The 24704-nt window shown below is 31.1% G+C and overlaps 2 protein-coding genes across 4 annotated transcripts; one reads left to right on the forward strand and one right to left on the reverse strand.

Moving 5' to 3' along the window:
- Window positions 1-923: 923 nt before the first annotated feature.
- Window positions 924-3385, reverse strand: LOC120251619 (abscisic acid receptor PYL8-like). The gene is made up of 3 exons (XM_039260206.1): window positions 3061-3385; window positions 2666-2881; window positions 924-1593 (listed from the first exon to the last, which is right to left on the reverse strand). The coding sequence occupies exons 1-3, from the start codon at window positions 3226-3228 to the stop codon at window positions 1375-1377; spliced, it is 603 nt and encodes a 200-aa protein (XP_039116140.1). The 5' UTR covers window positions 3229-3385; the 3' UTR covers window positions 924-1374.
- Window positions 3386-16600: 13215 nt separating this feature from the next.
- LOC120251218 (conserved oligomeric Golgi complex subunit 3-like) lies at window positions 16601-24368 on the forward strand. 3 transcript variants are annotated; one of them, XM_039259756.1, is made up of 13 exons: window positions 16601-17080; window positions 17597-17645; window positions 17756-17893; window positions 17953-18088; window positions 18280-18373; window positions 18466-18504; window positions 18947-19118; window positions 19729-19833; window positions 19920-20012; window positions 21744-21827; window positions 21939-22055; window positions 22147-22179; window positions 24086-24368. In XM_039259756.1, exons 7-13 carry the CDS (start codon window positions 19107-19109, stop codon window positions 24224-24226), a joined length of 585 nt encoding a protein of 194 aa, XP_039115690.1. In that variant the 5' UTR covers window positions 16601-17080; window positions 17597-17645; window positions 17756-17893; window positions 17953-18088; window positions 18280-18373; window positions 18466-18504; window positions 18947-19106; the 3' UTR covers window positions 24227-24368. The 3 variants fall into 3 exon arrangements, with proteins under 3 accessions (XP_039115690.1, XP_039115688.1, XP_039115689.1); XM_039259754.1 differs by having other exon boundaries at window positions 17756-18088; XM_039259755.1 differs by lacking the exon at window positions 17597-17645 and having other exon boundaries at window positions 17756-18088.
- Window positions 24369-24704: the final 336 nt, after the last annotated feature.

Consider the following 24704-nt stretch of genomic DNA (forward strand, 5'->3'; position numbering starts at 1 on the left):
ATTTGGGGATATGTGATCAGGCCTATTCTTTTGGCCTATAATCTATTTGTGTACTTCCAGAGCACTAATTTGATTTACTAAAAAGGAAAATGCTTGTCATAATAGGATGTGTTCAGATTGAATGAAAAAACCAACACACCGAAAACTTAGGCAAAAAGTGGTGTTTTTATTGTAGATTATGAAGAAACAAAGAGTTATATGGTCAAAGCTCTTCAACTTAATAAATGCAAGATAAAAGGGGGAAAAATAATAATAATAATAGCTAGGAAAGTGATGCATAGTTATTGCTAGAAAGGAAAATCTAAGACACAGATGGATAAGGGTGGTGGTTAGCATGCAAATAACCAGTGAGACTGTGAGGCAATGCCAACTTGAACTAAATAATGAGAGAGAGTGGGCCATCTTTTTCTCTTCTTCTGTCTGCATTCACTTTAAACTGGGAATATGCTAAGAGCCTGAGTCATGGACCTCCTCCTCTCATATTCCATGGCCACAAAGAGAAATCAAAAGTGACTTCTTCTTTCATTTATCCTTTTCTTTTTTTTTTCTTTTTATATGTGACAATATATGTCTCCATTGTAAAATAGATAATTATATAAGTTGTGTAATTAAGGATTCTAAATAGTTGTAGGATCAAATCTCCATCCGGATATACATTATGTTTAAAAGAACAACCATGTCAGTTTATAAATAGTCTTCACATGAGAATGATGACCAAAACAAAGCACACTACAAGATGCTTGATACTTATGGCATCTTCTTTCAATAACTTAGAATTCCAGGACCACACAAACAGTTTTATTCAATTCACCATAAATAGAAAAAGATCAGACACAATTCATAACCAAGAGAGAAGATTCAAGGTCAGAAATATTCATAAAAGAAAAAAGAGTAATAATTCCCAAGCGAGCGAGAGCGAAACAAAATTATAATACGAAAAACATAGAAATAAAGAGTTCCCTTATTTGTTTATGGAGAACATAATGACATGATAATATCTACAATGCCTCCAGAACACACAAGAGCACTGTTTTTCCAACACTTTCTCCAGCTTCAGGGATTTGACCTTCACCCAGACATACCCTTATGATAAAGACCAGTTCATACATAAGAATTTATACAACATTGCAAAAGGAGACAATTTCAGATGAACCCTAGCAACTGGGGACTTCCAATTTACAGGGTTTTGGAGGCACTTAAGAGCAGGATGTAGGTTCTTCAGCTAGCCAGACATTCAAATTCCATCACCATCCATTTCTAAGGTGGTTAGGAAGAAGACAATAAAAGAAAGCGAGAAAGAAATAGAGAATGCTTGGATTTAGGAAGAACAGCTTGATGAGACAGGTTCAAAGTTTCAGCCATCCACTAACAACTTTAGTGAAGATCAATGGGTTCAATATGGTCTTGCACGGCTAAGCGTTCTGAAATGTCAGCCAAAGACTTGAGGTTGCACTTGATCAAAGCCTCCACGAAGTAGCATGTTTCATCGTTTGTGTTGCCGTCGGGCACGTCAACTACAAAGGATTCTATCACTAGTGTGCCTGGCCTCCCATCGATGATCTCGGGATGGAGAGTGATGATAGATGAGTAGTTCTGCCAAGTTATAAAACGATCAGCTAGTTATTAGATACATTTTATTGAAAAACTTGTCTAATAGAAAACACGAGTAGCAGTTTTGGCAGATTTCAATGATCAGATTAAAATGTAATACTTTCATATTCCCTGGTGAGAAGCTCATGTAAATGGAACAGAAGATTACTAACAGGTTCTTAGAGGGATAAGAAATACTCTTGGTAATGAAGACATGAAACATCACCTCCAATTTTCTCCTGACATCATGATACAAATAATTGTTTCCAACTTAAAGAATAGAAATCAAAGTTGTTGCAAGAGTTACATTATGTATCATCTTTCCAAATTTGCCAAAAAGGAATCTACTAAGAATTCCCAAAACAATTCAATATAGAGATAACATATTGACTTAGACATACAAATGCAACAGGCAACTGAAAATACTTGAGCACAAAAAAGTAAGTAAATAAGTAAATAAATAAAAAGAAGAGGAGGAATTACTTCACAACATTATGAAAAGCAAAACCAGAGCACAATCACAATCCCATAAAAACAGGAAAGCATTTTCACACAAAGAAACAATCAAACAGGATAATAGAACCTGCAAAAATTATTTTGATTGATTTGCCAATTTCCAAGTGTCTTTGTATTGAAAATCTTGAATGTACAAACTATTCAATCACTGAAAACAGAAGATAATAATGCAAAAGAACTCCTCAAAACTATAATATCTCCACTCCAATTTTTCAATCCAAACTAGGTACTTCTCAAACTCCCATCCAACCCAAAGTAACCACACACCTAATAATGCCAATAAAAATTAAAAACCCATAACTCAAACATGCCTCTGAGTTCTATATATATATATATATATACATACATATAGAACTAGCAAATCTGAAACTTTGTCCACAAGCCCAAGACCAGAATCAAAACCAAAGATAAAAGAAACAATTCCCAGCTGCTGATCATTCAACAGAACCAATCCAAGATGCAAACTTTGCTAGAAAACCAGATCAAAAACTTCATTAAAAAGAGAGAGAGAGAGAGAGAGAGAGAGAGAGAGAGAAAGTATGAGAGTGAGCATTGAAACCTTAAGCCTGTGATCCCCTCCAACGATCTTAATACTAAGGATATGCTCATCGTCATCAAGAAGCTCCAACCTTTCCGTGCTGGTAGTCGCAGGGAGGCCAGACTTCACGTTCACCTCGCGCACGCTCCCGATCTCTAAATCACCTTGCACCACGCATCTGCTCACAAAGGGCTTGTACTTCTGCGGCTGATCAAACCTCCTCACCAACGACCACACCTGCCATCAACCCCAACCTTCAAATCACTTCAAGAAAACCAAGAAAAAAAACCTAATTTTCCCTCTCAAAACCTAATCTTCAATCAAACACCTCAACGAGATCTAGTCCACCAATTCGCCCAAAAATCAATGAAAACCAAGTAGATAAAGATCAAAACGGAGATAAAAGAGAAAAGAACCAGATGGATTGGAGCTTTGATGTGCTTCACTAAAGCCGAGCTACACTGGTTCTCTCTTGGTTCATGCTTGTGAAATCGGCGGACGTAATCAGCCTCCATGCCTCGAAGGCCAGCTCCGCTCATCTCCTCCGACCACCAGCCGCCCGCCGCCGTCGTCGGGCCGACCATTCTTTCCCCTTTTCCGGCGAATCCAAGGAGCGACCTTTCGACGGCTAAGATTCTCTCTCGCTCCACTTCTAGACAAACGAATGAACGGCTCTCAACTCTCGTCCTTTGCTCTCTCTCTCTTCTTCAGACCATCTCCGCGTACTACTACTTCTACTTCTTACTACATGATATAAAATAAAAAATGTTTTTTTTAATATTAAATAAATGGATGGATTAATTAAAAACTTTATGAAAATAAATATTAATAATAATAACATTATTATTTTTATTATTATTAGATATATATATGGATTGGTTTCCCGGCCTCCCACCAACCCCCGCTGGATTCACGCACTGCATTATCTTCAACACTGCCTTTGTTTTTAGACTAGCCTTTGTGTTGCAGTTAATTACAGTTTTGCCACTGTTTATTGTTCTTGTTTTTTTATTTGTTTTATGCTGACCAGAAAAAAAAAAAGTCAAATGAAATTGTGGAGTTTGACCATAAAAAAATCACATTCAATAGATAAACAGCAGAAATTTAATTGTGAGTAAATATAACTTTTTTTTTATTTTTAAGGTGTGAAAATTAGGCATTAATTGGTGGCATAGGTGTTGCAGTCATTTGGCATATGATAAATATAATAAATAAAATTATTAAATGTTATAAACTATAACTTTTCAAAAAGGAAAAATCATAACATGTATAATTAAAATTTTTAAAAAACACATAAATTCTTTAATTAGGAGGTGGCAAACTTCCTTTAAACAACAACACTAGCACCAAACAAAAAAAATAAATAAATATAATATTAATAATAATAATTGTGACTAATGAGGAATCCTCCCCAACTACTCAGGAAGTGTTGTGATTGGTTGTCATTATTTCTGGTTAGAGTGAGATCCAATGGTTGCCACCCACCTTGGAACTCACACAAACTTGGCTCACATATTACCAAGGATGGCAAAAATTTTGTTCATTTTGAGGTCAACAAGGGCAATTTGGTAATCTCACGAACATATGTCCATGTTCCCTTTTGTGCAAGTTGCAATAATTTATATGCTCATATTATTAAGTTTACTTCTTTTGATGCATTCCATGCTTACACATTCAAGCAAAGTGCTTCTCCCACAGAGGGCAATAACATTTGAAGCACACTCACTTTAATAATAACTGAAATAAATAAATAAATAAATAGTTCATGCTCACATGTTCAGAGAGTAGACTTGTGATGAAATTGATATTACCTTCTCTCACTTTTGTTTATTATCCAAAAATAAATAATTAATTAAAATTTTATTAAATTATGAACCTATGATTGATGTTTTAACTTGTGTATTGTGTTTACATTTTTTTTATATAGAAATAATAATAATATAATACTCTCACTCCGTTTTTTTTTACTTATTTCAGTTTAGAAATTTTTTTCGTATTTTTACTTATTTATTTTTAAAAAATTATAAAATATTAAATATTATTTTTTTTAATTTTATTTTTTATATTTAATGTATCTCTACAACTTTCAATAAATTATATTCAATTACACATTTTTTACGGCATATTTAAAATAAAAGTAAATTTTAAATAATTTTTTATAACTTCAATTAATTTCAATTATTTTTTTTTAATTCATGTAAATTAGGTAAAATAAACAAACAGTAAACCAGATCGGAGGAAGTAATAAATTAAATGTTGGAGTAGGATGGAAAGCTTTTAAATAAAATATTTATTAACATAAATTTGTCTTACAATAGAAGCAAGATCAAATTTATATGTATCCAAAAAAAAAAAAAATTTAGGTCTATTTATTCATAGATTTTTGGGTACTTTTTCCTATTCTATAAACTAATTATGTGAGTCAACAATAAAAAAAATATTTAATTAAAACATTTAAAAAATATTTATAGTTTTAAAAATGTTGAGAAGATAAAAAAATATTTCATATTTTAATTTATGTACATATGCAGAGATAGTACAATTTAGTCAAATTTATATTAAAAAATACATTAACTCAAATCAATACATAAATGTTATTTTTGTTATTAAGAACATATAACAATATTTTTTATATATATGTAATGCCGACCTAGTTGTTTAGGTTTGAGTATTTAATTATTTACTGGATTAAATAAATATTTCCATTCACCCACTAAAACAAATTCGCTATCCATTACAACTGGAACTAATATTTTAATCCCATTTCTTTTTCTTGGTGCTTTCTCGAATCTTCTCATATTTTCAATTCTAACGACTCCTAAACGAGACCCCAAATAAGAACCTGCCAAGCAATCTCCATAGTTGTTCTTGCCAAACGGGAGTTCCAAAAATACGTCACAAAATAGAGTGCAAAATAGAGGTGCATCATAGAAACGTCAATCTCAAAGCAAAGTGACGTGCATCTGCTACTTGTCACGTGATCTTGAGCTCCACTCCATCTCCCAAATTGGAGGCAATGACCATGCCCACTTGGAGCCTTGGATTTCTCCAACTTTCTATACAACCTTTTGTTTTTTTTAACAAAAAAACATGTTTTGGATTGATTAAAGACAATAAAAATAATATAAAAATAAATTTTATTTAAAATTTAAAGTTCCTTTAAAAAAAAATATGCAATTTTTTTTTTCTAGAAATAAGACAAGCACAAGTTAGGGTGTGCACACACAAAATAATATAATAATGACCCGTTCATGCTCCTTCATCAGACCAGTATAGGGATTGAGCTGAAAGCTCACTCTTACAACTAGAGATGTTTATAACTATTTTGTTTAACACGTTTTGAATCCGGCCTATAAACGTCCGTGATATATATTTTTCACAGTGAAACCAATGTCGATGTAATATGAATTTTTGATTTTAATAAAGCAATCTTTGTTTTATTTTTTATGTACATTGAACTAATTAAAGTTATAATTTTAAAAATTAGTATTATATCGTAAATGAATCCTAATTTATTATTTGGAAATTTTTATATTAAGTTTATTACTAAATTATTTGGGAGTAAAATAAGTTATCTTCATCTATTCCGAATCCAAATTAGGTGCCAAAGAATATTTAGTTCATAAAATTTAATTCTTTGCCTTTGAAGTTAAAAGATTAACTTTTCTATATAAAAAAGTTATGATGGAGTAAACTAATACTAACTCTTGCTATCAACTTATCTTTAACATAATGATCACTCACATGAAAAAAAAATAAACTGTTTCTTAACCCAAAATCTTAATCCACCCTTAATGCTTATCATTGTCTGTGATTAGGACCATTAATTAAAAATTAAAAACAAATTAAACAACATAAGATAAGTATGGCAAATGCTTGATATCCTCGGATATGCTAATTAGAATTTTATTCAATTATTTATGTACCTTCAAAGACATCAAAAAGACACACAAACACACTCATGTGTGTACTTGGATCAATAAAAAACAAATGAAAATCATAACAGTGATGAAATACCCAAAATGTCGGACTTTTAATTTCGTTAGATACCCCTGATATCTAATTAGATTAAAAACTTTTTTATCTTAAAAATTTACTCCCTCATGTCCTATTTACATGTTAAGTTATTATTCAATATACTTTTATGCTTCCCAATAAATAATGACGTGGAAATTTTGTTGACAAAATATAAAACATCATTTTTAAGATAAAAAAATTAAAATACAAAAAGTAAAGTAGGGAGAACTAATGGAATATTGATAGATTTTTAATAAGGGTAATTTTGAATAATTGGTAAATTTTTTATTAATTTATAATTACCAACTAATTTTAACTGATTTTTTAAATTAATGTTAATTAATTATGACTAAGGGAGTACATGATTAATCTATTTTTTGAAAAATCATCAATGATAATATGCTGACTGGCTGAATTTTAATCAATAATATTTTTAATGTAATTAATATTAATTAAAACTAATATATTTAAATTTAATTTAATTTTGTAATGAAACTGGGGTTTGTATCATATAATTTAAAAAGATAAATTACTTAAATAGTTACCTAACTATTCGATTATTTCTATTTGAGTCACCGAATTATAAAAAAAATTCAATCGGGTATCCTATCTTTAGAATTATGTTTAATTGAGTCATCGGGGCTAATTCTATTAACAGCGTCTGCGTGCTAACGTGGCATGCCACGTCATGCCTCATTGCCTAACATGATATTTGAATAAAAACTTTTTTTTTAGATAGTCAACTCATATAATTGGTCCCTCATGTCAGATAAACAAAGGATAATTTGATTTTTGAATTTTTTTAGTCAAATAGATTGGAGCGATATCCCTTATGTAATTTAATTTTTTTTTCCACGAGCCATGTTAATATGGCAAGAGGACATAACATGTCATGTCACATTAGTATACTGTTAATGGAATTAACCCGGTTGAAGAAATTGAACATGGATCTAAAATTAGGGTTTCAAATTAAATTTTTTTATAATTTGGTGACTCAAATAGAAGTGGGCCAATAGTTGGGGTGGCTATTTAAATAGTTTACCAAATTCAAAACAAAGCCATATAGATAATTGCAAACTTTAGAAGATACAAGGATAATAATAGGAAAATATATGCAAGCTAAGAACAATAAAACAATAAAAACCAAATAAAATATATAAATACCAAAAAAAATTGGAATTTTTAATATCATAATAAATATGCAATAGTTAGAAAATAAAAGAATAAAATGCCACCATAATGACCCCTATTCTTCCTCCGGATATCTTTCTTTTTCTCTTTTCTTGGCAAAGAACAGATAGGATGAGATAAGAGTATTTAAATTTAGGATGTGTTTGATTAAATTATCATGTGTACCAAATTTTATACCCATTCCAAAAGAAGGAAAGAAAAAGAACTTATCAAGGAAGCACCTCGGATATAGTAATTAAAGTAAGAAAATAGTATTTTCATTATTCCAATAAAACCAAGTTATGTAGGATTAACATTGAAGAAATGCCTTAGTCAAAGATTTATTTATTTGCAAAAAGATTAAAGTTGATTCTGAAATTTAAGTTAATATGTATTTTGACCACTAATTTAGATATATTTATTTTTTAGCTCTTAAACAATATAAATTTGTTATTTTGGTTTACATCCATCTAAAATAAACTTACATAAATTTAAAATTAAATTTTATTTTCTAATGAAACTTAGGTCTGTATCATCTAAAATAATTAATTTATTTTTTGATAAAATTTGTAAGCTGATTTTCAATCAAAAAAAATATAAATTGTAAAAAAAAGATTTTGTAAAGGTATATAAATAAATATGATTTTTATGAAGGTAAATTAATAATTATCAATTTTTACATGGTTACACAAGCAATTTTCTTAAAAGAAAAAATATTTTAGTTAATGAAATGTAAAAGACTTTTTTCTTGTGATTCCATATTTTACCAAAAAGAAATTATAAAACAAATCAATAAACAATTATATTTTTATTTTTTTAAAAAAACACACACAAAGTAAGACATTGTCATTTAGACAAAAAAATTCCTTGTATTTTATTTGCTCATCATAATATTGTTATAGCTCAAATTAAAGTACGAAAGTCACATTGAAAGGTTAAGAGTTTGGAATACGCTTAAATTGGATGCATTCCAAACTTCATTTAAAAGTGGATCAATTAAAATTACAAGCACGTTAATTTTTTAAATTCTACCAAACAAACAGACGATTTTGAAAGAATCTTGTAATTCCAAGTATATTGAGTTTCAAATCCTCTCAAACAAACAACACCTAAATCGTCTGACTGTCAATAATGATTTATCCATTTTATTTTATTTTATTTTTAAAAAGTTAAGGGACGGTGGGTGAAAGAGAGAATCGTTGTGTTTTATTTGTTTCTTATCCAAAGAGACAGTGGATGGCGGGTTGTGTACCGTCCGTGCGGTGAGGGCGCGCGATTGCTACGCGGTCCGCCGCGCATGTGGCCGAACATGCTTCCATGTGCGCGCCATTCCAACCCCCAAGCACTGCCCCCCTTCTTTCCCTTTTGTTTAAGCTTCCTCACATGCAACCTAACACACCACCAACTTATATTTATATATTCTTCTTCTTATTATTATTATTCTTTTCTTCTGATTGGCATTTTGTCAGACAACTTGAAGACATGCTGTTGCTATTGCTGTTGTTGCTCATTATTCAATTTAATTCATTTTAATTCCTTTTTAAATAGGAAATTTTTAGATTTTAGGTGTGTTTACAGGCTCCTATATATATATATATATATATAACATTTACCATATATATATATATTATTTTTTTCTTATTGCCATTTTATCAAACAGCATTGAGGGCATGCTGTTTCTGTTGCTGTTATTGTTGTTGCCCATGATACAACTTAATTGATTTTTAAACAAGATATTTTAAATTTTGGGATAGTTTAGTTCAAAGTTTGAAATATTATAAAAAAATGAGAATTTCTAAAATTATAGATTCCAAAAAATAATAAATGTAGTGATACTTCATTCACTTATTTGGTTTAAAAAAAATATTTTTGGGCATATATTACCAATACTAAGTAATATTTCATTCTTTTCTTTTTAGTTTGGATACAAGATTTTTGGGAGTATAAATGATTTTCTTAAAATGATCCCTAAACATAGCATTACCAAAGAAGATAAATCAACTTATATTGTTGCTGATCATATAATATAATAAACTAAAAGATGATTTTATCATAAGAAAAACTATGATGAAATAAACTAAGTAAAAATAGTCAAAATACAAAATAAAATGTTAATAATTTAAAATCAAAGAGAATGTGACCCGGGAATAAAAATTAGATGTGTTTTTTTTTTCCTAATCTATTCTTCGTATAAGTTTATTCTTATATCTTGGGAACATTTTCTACTTAATCTCTCGTAGGAATAAAAAAAACCATTAATTGTAGACATAATGTGTATCTAGGAATAAATGGTTCTTAAAAATATTTTCATAAATTTTATATTAAATATAAGAATAATACATTCCCTCTCTTATGTTCCCAACAATCTTAAATTAATTTCTATATCAAACACCTCTTTTAAGTGGGTTGATAGGCTCCTCTACATAACATGCATCACTTTCCTTTTCTGGATCACACATATATTACATTCCAATTAGATCTTATGAGCTTTTAATTAATCATATGGAATTGTTTTGTGTGTTCACGGCCATCTCCAACCTATAACCTCAAATTTCAACCCCAAATCCCAAATTTGGTTTCACTACAGTAAATTATAGTCCAACCACAAATCCCAAAAAAGAATATTCTTTTACACATCTTATTTTTTATTATTATTATTATTATTATTCAACAACAATATACTTGAAATTAATTATTTTCAACGATGTATAATAAATTTAACTATTTTAGTTTAATAAATTTATCATAAATTAATTTAATTAAAAATTTTATTGTTAAATAATTAATTACACATAAAATTTAAAATTAATTTAAAATATTACTTATAATTATATTAAAAATATTACTTTAATTAAAGTATTAATTATATAAATTAATATCTTAAAGTTTTTTAGTTATAATAATAAAAATAAAAAAAATATTGAATAAAAAAATTTAAAATATGTGGGACCCCAAATTTGGGGTGCAAATAGTTGGACCCCAAATTTGGGGTCATCTACCCCCCTACCCCAAATTTGGGGTAAGAAATAGGATTGGGTTGGAGCCAACCATGACCCCAAATTTGGGATTTGGGGTCATGGACTCATGGTTGGAGATGCCCTAAGGTCATATATGCATATTATAGACATCATTCCTAAAATGAGATCATTCTTCATTCTTCAGTTTATTTTAAAACTTCTCTCCATATATATATATATATTATTGGTGACTTAATTCTAGTAATATGTATATATATATGTATGCATTAAGAATCTTAATTTGGAGCCCTGAATTAGCATCGAAAAAGTTGCTGCCCTTAACTACCATGTCGTGAATAGTCATTTTCATACCAAAAATTAGATGCCAACTAAAAATTATTTTAAATTTATTATTATTTATTCTTCACCAGTTCATTATTTGAAAAATCTAGGGATCCATTCATTTGGTTTCAAAATTCTTGGTATATTAAGAAAACTTATTATTTTTACGTGTATCAAATTATTTAATATAATCTTATAAAATCATTTCGTTGAAAAAATATTTTTTTTTATTTGATTTAAATGTGGATAAACCACAAATTTATTGAAATAAAACAGAAATACAAGAAAAAAGTCAACCCTCACCAGCAGTGAGGGAAAGCAAATAAACAACATAACACCATAAAATAAAAAGTAGAAAATACAGATAAAGGCAAGGCGGGCGGAGAATGCCGTCTGGCATCTCAGGCCTGCAAAGTAGGGAATCAGGGACCCTTACTCCTGTATAGTGCCGTAGTCATGATCGCCAGCTGGGTTAGGAACTCTAGCGCTGAGAAAGTTGAGAGAGCGCTTAATTTTCTGAAATGCTTCATTGAGTGAAAGCTGGTGCCTATCGGCAACTGTTGAAAACCAAGAAAGAAACATATTAACAGTTTTAGAAATAATGTAATAATAAGGTAAAGCATTCATTTGAAAAATACGAGTATTCCGTTCAATCCAGATATTCCACAGAACAGCGCGGGAAATGAAGTCCCAAATGATTCGGTGCTGAGCAATAAGGGAAGGCACCCAGGTGGTCCAAAGTGAGGGAATTGACTGTGGGAGAGGAATGGAATCTAAAGCTTGGTGGAAGAAATCCCAGATACGTTTGGAGAACTCACAGTTGAGAAAAAGGTGATTCAGGTCTTCAGTAGCATTGTGATAGAGAACACAAGTATCTGAGGTGTAGTGAGATAAACACCCTTTCTTAAAAAAGTTTGCTAGTGTGAGTTGAAATATTTGAGTTTTTCTTTCTAGTAGTAAAAGAGTGGAAATTGATACTTTAAAGGTCCACTCACTAGAGCATCAAATATATTTTTTTTTTTTCGTAAAATCTTTATATTGTTCTATTTATTTTGTTTCATATTCGATATTGTAATTTTGCACTATAAAAAAAATGACATGTTTAAACAGATTCAAATCATACATATAAATTAAAAAAAATTACATGTTTAACGTATAACTTAAAGTTTAATTGATGTTATATATATAAATATATGATAATACATTCTCTGTGGGTGTTCGCAGAGCCTTTGGAAGGCAAAAATAAGAAAAAGATAGACACAATAGTGAAAAACAAAAATAGGTAACTATATAACTAAATAATAGTTGAGAATTGAACTAGGTTTGAAAAAAAGTGGGTTATTGCTTTTAAAATTTTTTCAACTTTATACTATTTATAATACTCTGTATAACATAATTCACTCTATTATTTTGGGATGTTAGCTCACTATACACACTACTAGATGATCTGAAGTTATTGCAAAATTTGATAATGAATATTTTTATATAGAACTTTTCATTCAGTTAAGGATGAAGATCTATAAAGTAGCTTTGGAGATATCATATCTCTACAAAAGGCTAAATTTTTGGGTACTTACCATCCTTTTCAACCAATTCCACTATACAATATGCTACATGATATTAATTTTGCTTTAAGGACTTTGGCATACATGACTCGAATTTTTTCTTGTGACTTTTCAACTTACAATATTGAATAAAGATAGATTTCACCATTCACTTTCGTTATACATAATTTTTTATGTCGTTTTCATCAACCAACAATGGGTAAATTAAAAATATTTTTTATTTTTAAAATCTATTTATTTTTTAAATAAATAATCGCGCAATTTTTTAAAGTGAAAACATAAAATAAAAAAAAATGTTTTCAAATTTTTTTTAAATGTAAATAAATTGCATGTCAAAGATGTACATATGTGAGCAAGTTTTAGAACACATGTGCCTCACTTTTTATAAATCTACACAAAGAACTCGATGCCAATAGATCAAGTGATTATTGGCATAAAATTATTTTTATATATAAAAATAAAAATTTAATAAATATAGTTTACTTTAGCTATGTACTAACGAAACTTTAAAAAAGATGATTGTCACATAGATTAAATCGCTCAAGAAATAGGGATTATTTGGTTTTAAAAAAGAAATTGCAGAGACTAATTAGTCATAACAAAAATGTTTAAAATTCAATAAATAATTTCTACAAATTAATAATATAAACATAATGCCTTTCTTTTTCCTTCTTTTTCTCTCGAGGACACATGTCCACCGCAAGAACCTCCAAAGTGAAGATGAACATGCAGAGAGAAATATTCACTCCAAGCTTTGTTGAAGAATCTCATAGATGTTAACAAGACCTCATATTCTCCCCTTTTTCTTTTCAATTTAATCATGTTTTTACATCATGGATTCTTTTTGGGGGAAAAGTGTATACCATGGATTCTGCAGCATGGCAGTCTCTAAAATAAATTGTATCACATATTTGTTTGGTTTTTTTTTTTCAATACATACACTGGCGTTTTTTTATTTTGTTATAATAATCTTGAAAAAAAAAGGAAAAGAATCAATTTCATTTCATTCAAATAATACTGAGATCGAATTGCAGGGGGAAAACAAGGAATAAAGATAAATAAAAAGAGATGACATATGTATGCATTAGATTGGATGATGTTTGTGTTGTGAACTGAGAACTGATAAATTGAGTGAGACTGCTTGTTTTGGCTAAAATTGTATGTGAAATGATTTTCATATTCACATGTGGATAACAAATTGGAGTTATCTGGTTTTTATCAATTTATTTAACTTATATATATATATACACACACACACGTGAGTAAAGTGAATAAGTTGCTAATTTATTAAAAAAAACCAAAAATCAATGCAGCGAAGGACAAAGACGACACAAAAGATAAAACTAATAGACTAGGAGGAAAAACAAAGGCTAATCACTAGAATAAATGTATTCTTTAAACCGACAAACCAAAAAAACCAAAAACCAAAGTTATAGTTGAGTCAATAAAGTCTACCTTATGGTAACATTTTGCTTGCTTAAGCTGTCTAAGTGGAGTAGCGCACTCCTTAGGCTTTGTGGACAACATGTCCAAAGAGCGTTTGAGATTTTGAAGCGAATTACGAGAAGCACTGTTGCAAGTCTTTAGCTGCTAAGATCCCGAGAGTAGCATATGAGAAATTTTTAAAATAATTGAAAAGTAATGGAGCACACTGCGTTTGAAAATTCTAAGATTTATTTCAAGCTATATATTTGAGTGATTGAAAGATAATGTAAATTTCTGCATAACATACGACACTGATGAGAATATTGTGCATATTATGCCTGCCTAGTGTCTCCTTCGACAACAATTCCTAATTTAACACTTGGACGACACATAACAAACCATAAAAACCAACATTTAGTACAACATCCACACTAAAAGTCAAAACCCTAAAACTTTTCAAACCCTAATTAATGATCTATAAAGGTATGCAACGCTACAAAACCCAAAAGGTGGAAGAAACCAGAAGTAAAACTGGGGTTTCCTTAAAATACTCTAGCGGCTCCTCCCAGGCTTGTAGGATCTCCCAGTTGATGGACATCGTGTGCGACTAAACCCTTCCTCTGCTTCCTTCCGATCACCGTCAAAGACATTCCACTCCACACTGAATCTCTCCAGAAAATGGGCGGTAAGCAAAAGAAAGCGAACAATGGCGGCAAGAAGAAGGAGAACAATGTGGAGAAGAAGAAAGAAGAAGAAGAAGTAGAACAAAGGGGAAATGTGTTGATGTTCTCGCCACGTGTCTTAATCCCATCTTTGGCAGCTAGGTAAGCGTGATGATGTGGATTAAAAGAGCCACTTTAGTTTTTCCGGCGGCCACATAGACTAATTTGGGCCGGAAAGCCACGGATGACTGCCCGGTGATATGAATTAGAATTTGAGTGACTACTTTGATACATTTTGAAGTCGGATGACCGAAGTGATAATAAGTCAAAGTTCGGTGACTTCTTGAAAAATTAACCCTTGATATTTTGGAGTATGGGTCTTAATTTTCTAGTGTTTTTTTTAATTGATTTAATGTTCACTTTTTCGTGTTAAGGTTCGCAAGCGGAAATCCATAGGAACACTGCATCTACATCGAGATCACCACCGCTAGGTAATAGGACAAGGGTCCCCACCTTGTTCCTCGGATTCATATGCTTCCTTACTTCCTATGTTGTCCTCTAGATTAACCGGAAATTTTTTTGGGACCTCACCCTAGCAATAGAGATAGTCCGCTAGCAATGGAAACTGAAAAGAGACAAAACAACAAGGAAAAGAGACAACAGAAACAATCCGCTAGTAATGGAGACTGACAAGGTACAATACAGAAAAAAAAAAAGAAACAACAAAAACCAACGTACAAAATAACAAGGATAAAGGGCACGCAGACCCTGATACACAACACTAGAGTGTGGGCAAGACTAGAGACCTCACTCTCTACCCAGCTGTTTGCTTGTCACCTGAGACTGTATGATGTCCTAGTAACTCAAGACTGTGTTTGACCTACACAGTCGAGCCTTCCAATCTTGTCTTGACAGTAGAGCTTTTTAGTCTCTGCGTTTTGTGGATGTTATATCTTACCAAATGCAGCCACAAGACCACATTATATTGTTTATAAATCCAAAGCACGTGAGAGGAAAAAAAAATTCTAGTTTTCTATCAAGCTATTCAGCAAAGCTTTATATATATATATATATAGATATATATACATATGGTAAGTAAATATGACTTAAGTTTAGATAAGGCTTGCGGACAAAAGAACATTATTGGGTTGATGCTTTTGGCTGCATGATCAATGAGTTACCGGCCAGCTTGGATTCATTCATTTTGCTTTTCCAGTGTCTCTTGTTGAGGGTGCCGGGGTCCATCATAGTACAAAATGAAAAATGGAGAACTGGTCTCAACTATATAAAGTGAACACGAAGCATTGAGATCAATCAAGATAAACATGAATCTCTTGAAGATTAAGGTGAAGTTTTCAAGATAAGCATGTTGACTACCTTCCTTAATCATTGAGCTGCCACTAACAAACTTTGGATAAGAATGTCTTTCTCAGTTTCTAGTTTCTGATTGTTAAGTCAGACTTAGTACTTTAATATTGTAGTCAACATTCATCAATCCAAGAGTGAAGTCTAGTTTACCCAGATTCAGGCCCAAAGGCCTTTAACAAAAGTTAAACAATGTTTATTTTGTAGACGTTGTGAATTGTACATGTTTGTAACAAGACAAGCACTGATATTTGCAGGAACCAAAAAAAGAAAATTTATCATGTATGGAGCGAAGGAAGGAAGAAGATAATAAAGTGAAACCCATCTGGTTCATTTTGGCTTTAATCCCCTAGCTGTACATGATCAACTTACAAATCCAACAAGGTATTATGTATAAAGTAATAAGGAAGGAATGAACAAGGAATTTGGCAGCATTTACAAAACCAACAACAACTCTCAAGTCTCAGCCCCATAATGTTTACCAAGTCAAACCCCAGTACTGACAACCTCCTTGGGCACTAAATCCAACTGCTTGTCCAAATCAGCAGGTTCATGGTGAATGCTCCAAGAATGGCCTGGCAATCCTGCAGTAGTTGTTCTCAGAACAGGCCACCATTGGTGCAGCTTCTGAGTCTTTGATCTCCTTGCTACTATCTTTGTATGTTGCCAGAGAAGACCATTGATGGCTTTGAGGTAGTTACTGGCATTGCACCAATTGATACTTTCAGAGGCAGCTTGGAAAGAGGCGGTTTAAGAAAAACCGCATCCATAGTTGATGTCTAAAATTATATCAATCTTTTAGAGCCGGTTTAAATCAAGCTCAGTCTGAACCGCAAGCACGGAAAGCTCTTGGTTTCTCTAGGAATAGCCAATGCTTGAACCCCCTCCCTTGCCCTCGCCTCCGGCCGAACTTGTTGCTTCTTTGAATTGCTGGTGAGTCTCTTGTTGTGGAATTTATAGGCATGATCTGATTTGGTGTTGATTGTTATGGATCTTATTCATTTATCAACTTTTTTTTCTTAATATTAAGTGAGGGATTGCAATAGTTGCCAAACTAATTTGATTGACCTGATGAATTGATATGTTGCTTGTTGGTTTTTTGTACTTGGATTTGTTTGATTTGCACGAATTAAGTTAGAATGAAGTAATTTGGATTTAGAATTCATTTTAACGGAGCTCATCTTCTGTTCATTTTTTTCTTCTTTTGCTTAATTTTGTTCTATTGGATTACCTTAACACTTGCAATGGCTATCAAACTAATTTGATTGAACTGATGATTTGCCCTGACTTCCTTGTACCTAAACTAATCTAAATTTTCAATTGCAATTATGTTTCAAATGACCTTGCAATTTTCTTTTTTAAGAAATATTTTTTAATTCATACATATTTTGATCCCAATGTGGTAATATTTCTTAATGATGCTGAGCAAGTTTTATCTTTCCTCTTTAGTTTTTAAAATGATGGTCCTGTGGTTTCTGCCAAGGATGAAGCAATGAAGGTGATGAACATGCTTATATACATATATATATATATATATATATACACACATATATACATATTGATCATTTGATGGATTAAATATATATGGCATTCTATATTATGATGTAGGAGATGCTGGATGTGTGGATCCTAGGGAGACTCAGATGGAAAAGTTGATGAGAGAGTACAATGAGTTCACAGAAGGAGATGTTGTTTTCCCTTTAACATACTGGACCTGAAAGGCTTTGAAGGCAGATGGATATATATGTATGTATATCAATTTGACTAAAATTATGTAAAATTTGGTAGTTTTCTTTCTAATGAAGTCAAGGGAGAAGATACTTGAAGTTTTTGAGAGAATGATGGAAGAGAGAAAGAGAATTAATATGAGATTGAAGATGGGCAGCAAAAGCTATGCAGGTGCATAAGAAGAGCAAGATAAACTTTAGCAGGAAAATAAAGGTAATATTTTCAAATTGTTTTGCATTATTTTAAGTCGATATATATTTTCTTTTTAACTTTGCTAACAACATAAAGCTTTGGTTTAAAGGAGAATTAATATGTGATTTTTTTTAAGCTTTGGTTTTGTTTTTTCTTTTAGCTTTTATCTGTTTGTGGGTAGTGAGCATTGTTTTTTTTTGGTGAATTTTCAGCTCATTTAAATTTGATACACTAGCTTGAATTCTCAGCATTGTTGTAAACAAATGTCTGAACATTTATCAACACTAACAACTCCAAACAAAACAGGTATTATGTTTGAAACAGTGTTTTTGTTGATTTATTAAAATTTACAATCTTTTTACTTTGTTTCTAATGCTTTTGCTTTATTTTCCTTGCAGAATTTGGATAATGGCCATGTTGAGTTCAAAGAGCTTAAGGTGATCAATGCACATCCTGTTTCGTATTTTGCTATGATTGAGTTTGCTTGGTTGAAAGGATAATATGGACAGAATAACTAATGTAAACAGAGTAGATAAAAATAAAGAAAAAGGTTAGAACATGTCATAATGAAAACAACATAATTTATAAATTTATCACTTTATAATTTCTGTTCATTGAATTATGGATATTGTCAACATTGTCAGAGTTACTTGTAAATGATGCAATGAACATGATCATATTGAACATCTAATATTCTTGTAATTCTTCTCATAAAGTTTGATCTATTAAAATAATATTTATGTTTTTCTTAGAAACTGTGTAGTGCCCCACCAACGGCAAAGATTATGCAAACTCTAATCTTAAGCTTTCGAGGTCTTATGTTGAAATGCTTTCTGTATATAATGCTTTATTGTTGACTTGGAGATTGTCTTCTTACAGGAGAACGTTGATGCTTTAATCAACTGTATTTTTTTAAACATAGGTTTCAGCAATAATAAACAAGTGGCTGCATTTATCATCTAGAAAGGCCTCCTTAATTGGAAGTCATTTGAATTAGAGAAAACTAGTGTTTTTGACCGCCTTGTCCAGATGATTGGTTATGCAATTTGAGGTAATTTGCTACCTATTTAAGCAATCATATTGTTAATAGCCAGCAATCGACGAGCATTGTCTGTTTATGGAAACCAGATACTTTTAGTTTATGCTTTTGTTGTTTTTTAAGCTTTGGTTTAATTCACTAGCTTGATAGTAACAGTCCAACCTCTATAATCTCCACTAACCTTTAGCTAACAATTAGCTATCTTTCTATGAACATAAAGAAACCTCAGTAATTAGTATTCTTTGGACAACCAATACTAACTGAGGAGTAGCTCCGGACACCGGGAATTACTGGAAATAGTTTGTCTAATGAGAATCCTCTGCCATTCATAATTAATTGAAAATTCATCCTGTGAAGGATTCCTATATATGGCATAAAGTTCACCAAACCACTGAGCTTGGGTTTCTAGATCTGTAAGTGATGAATCGCATGATGTTAATTTTTGTACTGGACTATAAATTCAGATGAAATGTTTTGTTTCTGAAATCATGCATTTTTATGGAAGTGATTTTGTCTTATAAAATAATGATTGATATTGTTTATTTTGCATGACAAGCACATGATCAATTGTTTACATGATTCCAAATGACGACGTCTATTGATTCTGTTTGATCTTTTGCAGTTGAAGACTGTGCTGGAAGAAATTGAGAGTAGATCGTCAAGGAAAGAATATTCACAACTTCTTACAGAATGCCACAAGTTATACTGTGAGCAGAGACTATCAGTAGTAAGTTGGTGAGATTGGCCATTTCTTTTAGTAATCTTATTAACAATACACTGACATAACCTGAGCTTGGTGTGAATGATATTTAGATTAAAGGGATAGTGCAGCAGAGGATCTCTGAGTTTTCAAGAAAAGAGGCATTGCCCTCGTTAAGTCGTTCTGGATGTGCATATCTTATGCAGGTGATTCCAATTCCAATTCTTTTTATCTGATGTTCTATGATAAATGGAAATATTTGGACCATCTCTTATTTTATGAGTAAACAATCATTATTGGAGGATCTAGTTAATAGAGAAAAGGTTGTCTAGTTAATTTGACTGGCATTATATTCAGACAGAATTTCTGCTAGTTAAAATAATTGGGCTCAATCGTAATACTTTATTTGTATAGATGATTCACTGTGAAGGTTCTAGTTGATATTGCAACCAGTGGGATAGAATGTTAAGAGGCCATGATATTGAAGACTGACATGCCCATTGCCACTCACATTTCATACAAGATCTCTCATCCTATTTCTCCATACTAACTTCTTTTAATTTAATATCAAATACCTATGAATATCAACCTCCAATACTATATCAAGAGATTGTCACTTTTGTTTTTGTGGAATGCAAAAGAAGATTTTGCAGGTTTGTTTTTGCTGCTTAGTTTTAAAGAATGACTTAACTATAATGTTATGGCCTCCCAACGTCAATAATGCATGGCCCTATGTTGCTTTAAAAGAGTTTCAGATAATTGTAAGATGGGGACAAACGGTTATAAGACCTTTTACATGGTAACTTGAAGACAGTCTAGCAATTAATTGTCTACTATTTTGCTTCGCTTATCTGTTTTTTTTTTATTTTTAAATTGCTTTTATGCTTTTCTTTACATATATGAACCCTGCTTCTAGTATTATTTAAACTAGCAACCATCTGTGCAAACTTAAGATTTAATTTTGTATAATTTTCATGATTTAACAGCCTGATTGTTTTATTGATTATGATTTTACAATGTGAAACTTATGCTATGATACTCGCCAGGTTTGTCAGCTTGAGCATCAGCCCTTTGATCACTTCTTTCCATCTTCTTCAACCGATTCTTCGAATTTGGCTCCTTTAATAGATCCTTTGGAAGTTAATTTTACCCTGCTTGTAATGCATATTTAGTAGCTCAGCCTTACTTGCATGGTAAATAAATTCTGTCAGTCATGTTTACTTTCTAAAGACTTGCAGTTTTTGTAATCTTCAAAATATATTTAATTTCCAGAAACATGCAGTTGAACACTGAAAATTAAAAAATTAAAAAATTAAAAATGAAAAATTCCTCCTGCTCTTGAGAACTTTAAATTGATTTGATAGTGCTAATTTACCTGGAATCATTGTAGCGTGCTCATTCCAAATTAAGAATTTAATTTCTTTTGTAGGAATTCATTTCCTTTATTTTTTATTTTTTCCTTCCTCCTCTTTCATTTCCTTTTTTTTTTGTTGATCAAATATTGTATCTCTTATATGTGATGGTGGAATTTACGGGTGCACATATTTGTTTGATACTCTACGTCCCAAAATTATACATGAAGCAAGTCTTGATCTGCTCTGTGAACTTGTTGATATCCTTAAAGTTGAAGTTATTGGAGAATAACTTAGCAGACGGGGTGAATCACTTGCTGGACTCCGTCCCACGTTACTAAGAATCCTAGCAGATATTCATGAGCGTTTGACATTTTGTGAAGCTTATCGTTTCTGGATCTTTTTGTCCATCATTTAAGCTTTTAAGCTTTAAGCATAATTATGTTTTTTGTTTGTTTGTATTTTTATTTGTGCCTTATCTTTTCCAGAGACTTCTATTTTCCTGGATAATTATTTACATGAATCAAGCATTACAATTGTTCTTGTCATTCTCATAATTCTTGTAATCTGTTTTGTATCTGGCAGACTGCAAATTACCGGTCTGGTGATGAAGATCTGGACTATCCAGCGAAGCTAGAGCGAGCTGCTCAGTCTGCAACTGAGGAATCTGTGAGTTTTCTCCTCTTGTGGTGTACTTTAGTGCCTGTAAGAAAGACTTCAGTAAGAAATTAAACACATCTTTTTTTATGTTATCAACCTTCACTTTCTCCATTAAACCAGGGTGATAACAAATCTGATGTTGTCAATAGCTGGTATCCTCCATTGGAAAAAATGATATCATGCCTGCCAAAACTATATCGTTGTTTACAGCCAGCTGTTTTCACTGGTTTAGCTCAGGTACTTAAACATGTCAAACTGTTTTTCCTGTTTAAATTGCTATCAAGTTTCTATTTCACATGGGCCTTATTTCTTTTACAAACTCCTTCAGGAAGCTGTTGAATTTTGCACAATATCGATTCAGGTTGGTAAGCTCATTAATATCAACTTTTGTTCGACTCTATTTGGATGATCATTTTGTTTATTTCTTATTATACATTTATTGATGCTAAGGTAAGTTATTTGTATTAAAGAGGAATTGATTAGTATTTGTGTTTATGAAAATTTTGTTCTAAGAAAGAATCTCTAGCACAGTTGAGATGGGCATTGCATCTTTGAAATAGTGAATCAGGAAATCCTTAAGCTAGCTCTTCTTTATTTATAGCATACTTCAGTTCAGTATTGCAATGAGAATCTTTTTTCACTAAAATTGGAAAAAGAGTCATAAATATCGTTGCGTTGACTCTTAAATCTTTCTATCTTTTTTGAGCTTATTGTTTGCAAGTGTCTTCCTACCATGATGACTGTTTATTTGTGGGCATGTTGAGTTTTTTGTGAATGACTGATACATTCCTAGAACATGCTCTAAAGAAACAATCATTCTAGGATGAGTTGTATGTTTGCGATTCTTATTTTTCCTACTTTATATAGCTTCTCACATCACCACAAACGCTACTATTTCCATCATTAGAAAAAGAGTCCCTTAGATCTCCTGTGGGGCAAGTTGGAAATCCAAAAGCACGTCCCACAAATGAATTACTGTAAACATAAGTAAAGTATTATTAAAGATGAGTTAATTTTTGAACGCATCTGAGTTCTATACACAAATGTTGATATAATAACATCAGTTCTTTTGTCTCAGTTGTTAACTGAGCATCTTATTGATAGACTTATGATGATGATGATGATTTTTGTTGTTGGTTTTATATGCTTCTTGTTTTTTTGTCTTTTATATTTCTTTGAGTGTTGTTGTGGAATGGATTGAAGGTTTAGAGCTTGGATTTGGTGGTAAGATTTTAGTAGTTTATCTAATATGTAGGATGTGATTTCCTGGGAGCTCATTTTGATTGTTGGGCTTTGGGTGAAATCAAAATCACCTTAATTAACCTATATATGCTAGTAAGGGTGTTTAGAGATATCTGTTGTGTAATTGGATATATATATATATATATATAATAAGAGGTTTTCTTGAGAAAGTAGCTCTAAGGGGGGTGTGTGTTCTTAGTTCAGAGAAATAATTCTCTTTAGTTTTCAAAATGGCTGTGCATATAACATAGTTCTGAAAATGGCTGATTTGTGTGAAGAAGAGGCCAATAAGTAATGTGAACATAATTTTGCATGCATAGTGTAAAGGCATGCGCATAATTGATATACATAAAGTATGCATGCATAGTTCATTTAATGTAGTTTGTAATCTAATAATGCGGTATGCATGCATAGTTTTTTATTTAACAATATTTATTTACTTTTGCAAGAGAACTTATAGTCAATGTTGAGGAAGCTTAAAGATTATGAGGCTATAACACACTCTATATTTTGTGTAACTAAAAAAAAAATTATAATTGATGTAGATAAAATTGTGTGATATCTTTTACTTGATGTAATTAAGTAAAATACATTGTATTTGAGATGTTAATGACTTGTAAAAAAAATCAATGAAATTGAATTTATGATACTTAAGATTGTGTTGTAAGATTTGTCTTATTGATTTGTGATCCAAAAAATTGTGTTTATAATTATTAGAAGTATATATTATATTCAAAGCTAATGATCAAGCTTTGAATATAACATAAATAAATAAATAAACAACTCTTGCTCACATGTTGAGAGCAAACTTGTGATGAAATTGATTGTGTATTATCCAAAAATAAATAATCTATTAAAATTTTATAAAATTATGAACCTATGAGTGATGTATTTTTTTTTTATCTAGCATATTGTGCTTACATTTTTTTTTTAATAGTAATAACATAAAATTCATATCTTTCAATTGATTGTGTTACCGCCATATAATAAAACTGCTAATATGATTCTTTCTTGGTTTTCAACAGTTGCTGATAGTCATCAGCAATCACTCAATGAGGTTGCTCAGAAAATTAAACACTCTCTCAACTTCCTTAGCGCTAGATCCTCAACTCCAACCGGTGACTCCGATCCTGATGCTGCACACGAGTAGACACTCCTTCTTCTGACTATCTAGGCAGGCCTGAGATGCCCGTGGTGTCTTCCGTCTTCTTAGATTTTTATCCTTGCTTTTTATTTCCTTTGTGGTATTTTGTTTCTCCTCACCACTGGTGAGAGGAGTCTCTTTTTCTATACTGTTGTTACTTTTTAATAAATCTGTGGTTTATTCACATTTATTTTAAAAAAAAAACATAAAATTACTCCCTCTAGTTGAAACATTAAATATTATTTTTTAAATTTATCTTTTATATTTAATATACATTTACAAACTTTAATAAATTATATTCAACGATACATTTTTTAAAATATATTTTAAATAAAAATAAATTTAAAAAGTCAATACAATTTTTTATAAAATTTAGATCACCAACTAATTTTAATTAATTTTTTAATTCATATGAATTAGATATAATAAACAAATAAAATGGAGGAGAGGATAAACAAGTAAAATGGACAGGAGAAAGTAATATATTAAATGTTGGAGTT

The sequence above is a fragment of the Dioscorea cayenensis genome, chromosome 20 (genome assembly GCF_009730915.1).
Source record: "Dioscorea cayenensis subsp. rotundata cultivar TDr96_F1 chromosome 20, TDr96_F1_v2_PseudoChromosome.rev07_lg8_w22 25.fasta, whole genome shotgun sequence".
Taxonomy (NCBI): domain Eukaryota; kingdom Viridiplantae; phylum Streptophyta; class Magnoliopsida; order Dioscoreales; family Dioscoreaceae; genus Dioscorea; species Dioscorea cayenensis.